Source organism: Rhinolophus hipposideros (assembly GCF_964194185.1).
Source record: "Rhinolophus hipposideros genome assembly, chromosome: 20".
Taxonomy (NCBI): Eukaryota; Metazoa; Chordata; class Mammalia; order Chiroptera; family Rhinolophidae; genus Rhinolophus; species Rhinolophus hipposideros.
Window position 1 is genome coordinate 51,577,801 of NC_138066.1, and position 8,409 is coordinate 51,586,209.

Sequence of the window (8,409 nt, forward strand, 5' to 3'; positions counted from 1 at the left end):
TCCCGCTCAACGAGGGTTGTGGGAAGCGAGGAGGGCGGCACAGAGTTAAGAAAAGACAGTAGCTATGAATAGAGTTTAAGTGTGGGGGCCAAGGGACCTGCAGCCTCAAGGTCTGAGCTGGGCGCCTAATCGGGCCTACACTTTAGCTTTTATTAGTTAGGTGAGGAAGGAAAGGAGATAAAGCTTGTCAATCTCAAGATCTGTGAATCCCATACATCATAATAGGAAACTGACTCAAGCCAATCACCCTTGCCTGCAGGCAGCTGAACCAGAAGTCTCAGGATGTCTGTACTTCCCCAAGAAACAAAACCTTTATGCATGTGAATAGAGGGAGAGCACCTCCTTGAATCTCTTCTCATGCAGTTTGTGGGAAGGAATGCAACCACCGAGGCAGAGCCTCTCCTTAGCCGGAGGAAGGTGAGGGGCTGTGCCCACCTCTACGAACCCCGTGGGTTCTGCTGTTGGCCCCCACTCAACTGTACCTAGCTTGAGTTGTCCCCCCGCCGTGGGGAATCTTATTCATCATTGGCTGACCAGCCATCTTTCTGGGGCCAACAGGGCGACTTGAGGTACAAACACAAAGGTGAAGCAAAGTCCCTGAAAGGATCCGTCTCACAGACTCTCCTGTAGGGGCAGGTACAAGAAGACGGATGGCTAGGCTGCTGCATGGCGACACTCATGTACCCCAAAGTCCTCCCCAAATTACAGGCTAGTAAGGGGGGGCCCCCCCTCACCCGGGTGCTCCGTGGTCACAGTGAGCAGGGCACAGGTTCCAAGAGTTGCTACAAGAGCTAGGGTGGGGACACAGGCCATCCCAATGGAGTGAGCCCCCTTCTGCTCTCCAAGCCTTCGGGCACTGGTCCCCACCCTCCCCCCTGAGGACCTACGTACTTCAGGAGGGAGGAGCGTTAGGCCAGAGGGCGCCACTGGTAATAAAGGCGGGTGCTTTGTGAGGGCCTGGCCGGGGTGGCACAGACACGGGCAAGCAGAGGCCTCTTTCTGAGACGCTCGTATGTGCTCAGTCTCTTTTTGAAAGATTCACAGGATAAGAGCAGTGTGGGTGACCCTGGGACTTTGCTCTGCTCCTCAGCAGGAAACTGCCTGGGCATTTGTGAGTCTGGAGAACCCATCATGAGACGCTCAGCCTTCCTCCTCGCTGTGGCTTGGGCCACCCTCCTGGCTCCAGGGATCGGGGCGCCTGTCCAACGGCAGGGGTCCCGGAACAAGCTGCTCCTCGTGTCCTTCGACGGCTTCCGCTGGGACTATGAGCAGGACGTGGACACCCCCAACTTGGACACCATGGCGCTCGACGGGGTGAAAGCTCGCTACATGACCCCGGCCTTCGTCACCATGACCAGCCCCTGCCACTTCACCCTGGTGACTGGTGAGTGTTAGCCTCGGGGTGGGTCCTGGTGGGGGCCGTGGGGGGGAGGCACTGAGAAACCAGGGAAGCCAACAGAAGGATCCCCAGTGCATGCACACAGCCGTGTCCCGGGGTCACCATGCAGGGACAAAGGTGAAACAAGGAGGGGACGTTCCCACTGGGGAGACACAGCACAGCCAAGGGGATTGTCAATAACCTTCACCATTGGTGGCAACTGATAGAGGGTAAATAAAAACAACCAGTGGTCTCATGTTAAATGGTGACAACAGCAGGGTAGCAACCCAGAAGGGCTCCTGGAGGAGGTGAGTGTGGCTGGGATTCAGAAAGGTGGACAAGATGAGCCCTACGCCCCTGCTCTCTCTCAGCTGCTCACCCTGCCCCCACCCCAGCTGCCTGCAAATGAGAATCTAGGTGTCCCAGGGCCACACACAACCCCTGAGGCTTTAAGGGAGGATCCTTCCTACCTCTCCCAGGTCCTGGGGGCCCAGGCGTTCCTTGGCTTGTGGCCGCATCACTCCAATGCCTGGCCCCTTTGTCACGTGGCTGACTTCGCTGTGTATGTCTCTCCTCTTCCTGTGAGGACACCTGTCAGTAGCTATAAACCCCTCCCCCCAATTCAGAAGGCCTTCATCTCAACCTAACCAGTCACATCTGCAATGACCCTATTTCCAAACAAGGCACATTCTGAGGTTTTGGGGGGGCATGATTTTGGGGGGACACGATTCAGTACAGATGGCTCATCGTCACAGCAGCGTTTCTATGACCACAGCCCTGATACACACAAATGGTGGCACCCCACCTGCTTCTCCCTTCTCCACATCATTTAACATACTGCAGATGGGAGGCGGAGGCTGGGGACATACTCATCATCTTCGGTCCTCCTTCTGAACTCACGTGCGTGCATTTCCCCTGCAAAAAGCACATTTTAAAAGGTACCTCCTGGAGCTCCCCTTGGTTCACTTAAATTCCTGCCTAGGATTCTATTTTATGGCGGGACCGTAATTTATTTCCTGAGTTCCGTCCTAAGAGCCACCCAGGTGTCTTCTTATCTTGTGCTAAAATCAGGCTTGCTGCAAGTGATGTGCCCCTGCTCACAGGTGCACGGTTAGCTGCAGGGTGCCCCGCCACACGTGGGAGCAGGACCGCTAGGCCACAGAACACGTGCTGTGACTGCGACCCCAGGCCCACTGGCACCGCGTGGCAAAGACTGCCTGAGTGCCCTTGGTGTGACTGTGTGCCCGCCCACCTCCCCCCGCCTCCTCCTCCCCCCAGGCAAATACATCGAGAACCATGGTGTGGTCCACAACATGTACTACAACACCACCAGCAAGGTGAAGCTGCCCTACCACGCCACGCTGGGTGTCCAGAGGTGGTGGGACAACGGCAGCGTGCCCATCTGGATCACGGCGCAGAGGCAGGTAAGGCTGCCCCCACAGCCACTTGGATGGCAGACGGGGAGGCGGGAGAGGGCTGGCCAGGAAAGGCTGTGACCACCTGAGCCCCACAGCAGAGCCATTCCCCACCCTGGGAGTCCCGGGGTTCCTGACACAGAGGGGTGTTAAATGGGGTCCCGAGGGAGGGGTAGCTGGGTGCTCGTGAGGACTGGACAGTGAGCTACACAGCGCTGCTAGGTCCTCCCTGGAGCCCTAAGACAGAGAGGGATGGCTCCATCCTCCCCGTCTGAGAAAACTACACCTTTGGACCCTTTGGCCCCTTTGGCATTGGGGGTGGGCTGGGGGGGTCACACAGAGAAAAATCTCAACAAAAAAGCATGTAACAATAAAACGACTTTGTCCCTTTTCCTTCCCTCGTGCCCCTGAGGCTGAGTAGCTAAATTCTAAGGGGCAAAGATAAAATAAAAGGTGTGGGTGGGGTGTGGTGTCAGCCCAAGAATTCCCCCATCCTGCAATGTTCTGGGAGCTCCCTGGCCCCGGAGGTGTGGCTTCTAGTCCAGTGGACAGCGCCACTCAAGTCTGAGTCCCCTTGCACCCAAAGCAGAAAGCCAAAGCCAAGAACTTGGCATCTCATGACACTCAGTGTAAATGAAATAGCCTGGGTGGGGGTGGGGGTGTGCACGGGCAGCCTGGGCACCTGGGGAAAGGTCAGAAGGACAGGTGGATTTGTAAATAAAGCAGCAGTCAGTTCATGGAAAGGTGGACTGATGGCCAGGTTGAAGGTTGGAAAGGCGGGCGAGGGGACACGGGTGAAGGGGCCATGACACACGCCAGAATGTGAATAGAGCGGGGAGAGGCTGGGCTGCAGGCCAGAAGGGGGGTACTCTCTGGGCATGTCAGCCTTGGGGCACAGGCCTGGGACCCGTGATGATGAGGACACTGCATACCTGGGAACACTTGCATATCCACTTCATTAGTGCCGAGTCCATGGGGCACCTGCTCTCTCCTCTATAAAATCGTATCAGACCCAAGATAAGAGCGAGGAAGATAAACGGTCTAGTGGTAGCAGTTAGGGGAGGGGATGAGCGTGTGGGCAGACAGAGAAGCAGGAAGGAGGGGGCACATGTATCAGCAGGCATGGGACAAGCCGGGGACAAACCAGAGCGATGCCGCCTTCCCTGGCAGGGCTTGAAGACCGGCTCCTTCTTCTACCCTGGCGGCAATGTCACCTACCAAGGCATGGCCGTGACACTGAGCCGGAAGGAAGGTATCCTGCACAACTACAAAGATGAGAAGGAGTGGAGAGCCAACATTGACACCGTGATGACGTGGTTCACGAAGGAGGGCCTGGACCTGGTCACACTCTATTTTGGGGAACCAGACTCCACAGGCCACAAGTTCGGCCCCGACTCCCAGCAGAGAAAGGAGATGGTGGTGCAGGTGGACAGGACGGTGGGTTACATCCGGGACAGCATCAGGCGCAGTGGCCTCGAGGGCCGGCTCAACCTGATCATCGCGTCCGACCACGGCATGAGCACCGTCAACAAGAACGCCAGCGAGCTGGTGGAATTCCACAAGTTCCCCAACTTCACCTTCAAGGACATTGAGTTCGAGCTCCTGGACTACGGACCAAACGGGATGCTGCTCCCCAAGGAAGGGAAGGCAGACAAGGTGTACGAGGCCCTCAAGGACGCCCACCCCAGGCTGCACGTCTACAAGAAGGAGTCCTTCCCCAAGTCCTTTCACTACGCCAACAACCCCAGGATCACCCCCCTGCTCATGTACAGTGACCCTGGCTACGTCATCCACGGGGTGAGTTGCCTATGGAATGCATGGTTGGGGGCTCCTTCCCTGGGCTGCTGGGTCTCTTTCCATCTCTGTAAAAAGCACCCCCAGTTTCTAGCTAGTCCCCAGTGTGAGGGGCATTCGCCAAAGGGACACAGCCACACTATACAACAGGAGTGTGTGTGCATGTACATATGTGTGTGCATGTGTTATGTGTGTGTCTGTGTGTGCTGTTGTGTGTAGGGTCAAGTGTGAGCAGATCAGCCATAAGAGAGACACGGGAGAGGCAGAGTAAGGAGCCTCGTCTCCCATCAGCAGAGAGCCACGGGTGTCTGAAGGGGAAGGAAGACGCAGAAAAGGGGCAGGGGACCTGGGAAAGGAAGCACTGCTGGGCGCAGGCATTCACGGAGAAGCCCCTGGCGTGGCCTGAGGCTGACGGTGGCACGCTGTTCACTGGGGTCTCCATTTATGTCACAGGGTCTTTGCAGAGGCTCTCTGTTTGGGCCACTGACCTTTTAAGGCTCAGAATTCAGAGACACAGGGTCAGAATCCCTCCTGCCCCATGTTTGAACTCCTTCCAGGGGACCTGTGCCAATGCTGCAGGGGGTGCCGGGGGCTCCGGGGGAGACGGCGGGTGGGCTGGGGTCCCAGCAGGCACTCAGAACCCTGCCCCGGCAGAGAGTGAACGTGCAGTTCAACAACGGGGAGCACGGCTTCGACAACAAGGTCATGGACATGCAGACCATCTTCCGGGCTGTGGGCCCCAGCTTTAAGAGGGGTCTGGAGGTGGAGCCCTTCGAGAGTGTCCATGTGTATGAGCTCATGTGCAAGCTGCTGGGCATCGTGCCCGAGGCCAATGACGGGGACCTCAACGTTCTGCTGCCCATGCTCACATCCGAGACCAACGGGCACCTCAGCACCCCACTGCCCACGCGCACATCCGAGACCAACGGGCACCTCAGCACCCCACTGCCCACGCGCACATCCGAGACCAACGGGCACCTCAGCACCCCGCTGCCCACATCCCACTCAGGTGAGGCGCCCCCCTCTGCCTGGGCCCATTTCGACACCAGATGGGTGTACCTGCACCACCGTGGACAGGGTGCCCCACCAGCCACAGGGGTGCTTTCTCTGCCCGTCCCTGGCTCTGGGCACATCTCCGTCCCCTGACATTCCCACGACACCTGACTCTGTGCAGTGTACTTTGCGCATCTCGGCAGCGCAGGAGGAAGAGCGTGTTTAAGACAGGGCTCCTGCGGGCCAGAGGAGAGGGTGGTCTGCCCAGGGGACAGGCCTTTGCTGGGGAAGTTCCCCTGCCGGCTCCTGGTCCCATGGAACCTGTGCTTCCGCATGGTCACATGAGGAATACCTTCCTGGAGTCAGCCTGTCAGCCTCCCCCAGCCCCACCCCACCCCCACCCTGACCTGTCTCAGGGGCAAAGGTCACCTGAAAGCTGACAGAGTGGCAGACCACAGTGGGGGCCTAGTGGAGGGGGCAGGCCCTGCTGAGCGTGAGCTGTGAGGGGCCACGCAGGATGAGAGCAAGGACACCAGTGCAGCTGGGGCAGGTGAACAAAGAGGGCTGGTGAGAGATGGATTCAGGGGCTCGTGGGAACATTCGGGGGCACTTTGCCCATCGTCTATGAGTTGGGGTAAATGGCATGCTCTCACTTCCCTCATTCACTGGACCCTCCAACTTTCCTTAGAGTCTGTCCTCCTGCCAGGTGGCCGGCCCTCCTTGGTGACGGGACTGCTGGCAGCTGTAATTCTTCTGGCCAAAGTCGCATAATGCCCCATCGCTCCAGGTCAGTGGGCCAGGAGGTGCTGGGGAGGATGGGGCCACGCTCCCTGAGGCGCCAGCCTGACGGACCCCCCCCCATACACCCGGACCCCACTCTGCTGCAGAGGAGTCAGTCCTCAGGATCCCAGGCAGGCCCCTTCAGCCTCTCAAATCAGACTTGGAGCAGATCTTTCCAAAGCAGACAGCCCAGATGAGCCTGGAATCCTCCCAGCCTCCTCCCGTCCTGCCTGCATGCTCCACGGGGACCCAGGAAAACCTCAGAAGCCATCGTGTGCATGGTGGGGTGTTGTCACGCAGCAGCCTAACCGTCTGTCCCCTCATGCCTATCCCTGAAGAAAAAGAAGAGTCTGTGAGACTATTCCTTTCAGGGACTTTGCTTCACCTTTCTGCTTACACCTCATGTCTCTCTGTTTGGCCCCCAAAAGATGGTTGGTCAGCCAATGACGGGTAAGATTCCTCACGGGAGGAACAACCCAAGCCAGGCGGAACCGCGTGGGGACCACCAGGAGAACTCCCGGGGTCGATAGAGGTGGGCACAGCTCCCACCTTCCCCCGGCTAAGGAGAGCTTCTGCCCATGTGGCTATATTCCTTCCCACAACCTGCTTGGGAAGTGAGCCAATGATGTGATAACATCAGTTCTCCTTCCATTCTTAATAAGTTTCAGCATAAAGGATTTGTCCCTGGGGAGGCACATATCATAATTGTTAAGACATCATGGGACTTTCTATTCTGGCTGTTTGCAGGCAAGGGTGATGATTTGAATCAGTTTTCTGGTATGATGTGTGAGACTCACAGACTGTGGAGAAAACAATACTACTTCCTGTGTGTACATCAATAAAAGCCAGAAGGCGGCCCGATTCGGAGTTCTCAGTCCTTTGAGGCTGGGAGACCCTTGGCCCCATTTCATAACTTTCTTGATTTCTGTTTCTTTCTTAACCCTTTGCCGCCCCTTCTCGTTCTCTCACTGCCCTGTGTTGCGCGGGACATGACAGTGGGGTGTGGGAGGAGAGCTGCAGGGGCAGGGTTCCTGGAACTCATGGGAGCCAGCTCAGAGGACTTGGCTTGCTGAGGGACAGACCCCCTTGTTTCTGCCCTGTGGCTTCACAACTCTCTGGCCAAAGCAGAAGCAAGTCATTGTTTCATTCCAAAACTACACAGTGGAAATCCACTCCGTGTCAGGCTCTGCTCTGGTCTTTGGAGATACACGATGAACCAGACAGCCGGGCCCTGCACCCCAGAGTTTGTCTTTTAGGGGCCAGGGGGGGCAGATAATACAAAGGGAACAATGGCTGAGAGAGGACTGGGCTGTGAGAGGGCAAGGCGCTGGAGCGAGTGCTGTTCAGATCACCTGGTCACCTGGCCTGGAATGGCCTCTCTGAGGAGGGGGATTTGGGGTGAGACCTGAATAACGAGGATAAGCTGGCCACACCAGGCCCTGGGGGACAAGATTCCAGGCAGGGGAGAGCAAGTGACAGGGCCCATGATGGGACTGACTGCAGGCGTTTCTGGAAAAGAAGGCTGGTGTTCAAGGGAGGCTACAGGACGAGCTTGCCACGCAGCAGAGTCAGGAGGTTACCCTATGGGCCATGGAGCGTCCCTTGGCGAGGTGACACAGGGACACACGGTGACCTGACGTGGATAATTAAATGAACGCCAGGCAGGAGCGTAGGAACGGAGCAGGTACAGCCAGTTAGAAGGTCACTCGGGGGTCTGGGCAGGACATCTTGGTGGCAGGGTGGAGATGGTGCAAAACGGACAGATTCAAGTTGCCTTTAAAGGGCCTGAGTCTCAAGGTTTGTGGATAGATTGGAGTGAAGCGCGAAGAAAATAAGGAAATTAAGCCTGTGTCTGTGTTCAGGGCCTGAGCTGCCCAGGAAGGACAGAGATGTGAGGGGCTGGGGGTGGCATCGATGGAGAAGAGGCCGGTGGGCTGGGACAGAGGCCTGAAGGGAGGAGTGGTTCGAGGGGTGGGAGGGCAGGAGGCACTCACTGCCCAGCTGACAGGACCAGAGACCATTTGGGCCAACTCTCCCTTACACAGACAA

At 57.4% G+C, this 8,409-nt stretch overlaps 1 protein-coding gene across 3 annotated transcripts; it reads left to right on the plus strand.

Moving 5' to 3' along the window:
* The first annotated feature begins 915 nt into the window (after nucleotides 1-915).
* ENPP7 (ectonucleotide pyrophosphatase/phosphodiesterase 7) lies at nucleotides 916-7,277 on the plus strand. 3 transcript variants are annotated; one of them, XM_081028767.1, is made up of 6 exons: nucleotides 964-1,384; nucleotides 2,657-2,802; nucleotides 3,964-4,590; nucleotides 5,242-5,596; nucleotides 6,287-6,367; nucleotides 6,468-7,277. In XM_081028767.1, exons 1-5 carry the CDS (start codon nucleotides 1,132-1,134, stop codon nucleotides 6,349-6,351), a joined length of 1,446 nt encoding a protein of 481 aa, XP_080884893.1. In that variant the 5' UTR covers nucleotides 964-1,131; the 3' UTR covers nucleotides 6,352-6,367; nucleotides 6,468-7,277. The 3 variants fall into 3 exon arrangements, with proteins under 3 accessions (XP_080884891.1, XP_080884893.1, XP_080884892.1); XM_081028766.1 differs by having other exon boundaries at nucleotides 966-1,384; nucleotides 6,269-6,367; nucleotides 6,468-7,271; XM_081028765.1 differs by having other exon boundaries at nucleotides 916-1,384; nucleotides 6,269-7,276.
* Nucleotides 7,278-8,409: the final 1,132 nt, after the last annotated feature.

Excerpts from the sequence above, each read along its gene's own strand:
- ENPP7 (XM_081028765.1), top strand. The coding sequence starts at position 1,132 with ATGAGACGCTCAGCCTTCCTCCTCGCTGTGGCTTGGGCCACCCTCCTG. Across the intron at positions 1,385-2,656 it reads CCACTTCACCCTGGTGACTG|GCAAATACATCGAGAACCAT; the intron begins GTGAGTGTTAGC and ends TCCTCCCCCCAG. Across the intron at positions 4,591-5,241 it reads CTGGCTACGTCATCCACGGG|AGAGTGAACGTGCAGTTCAA; the intron begins GTGAGTTGCCTA and ends CTGCCCCGGCAG.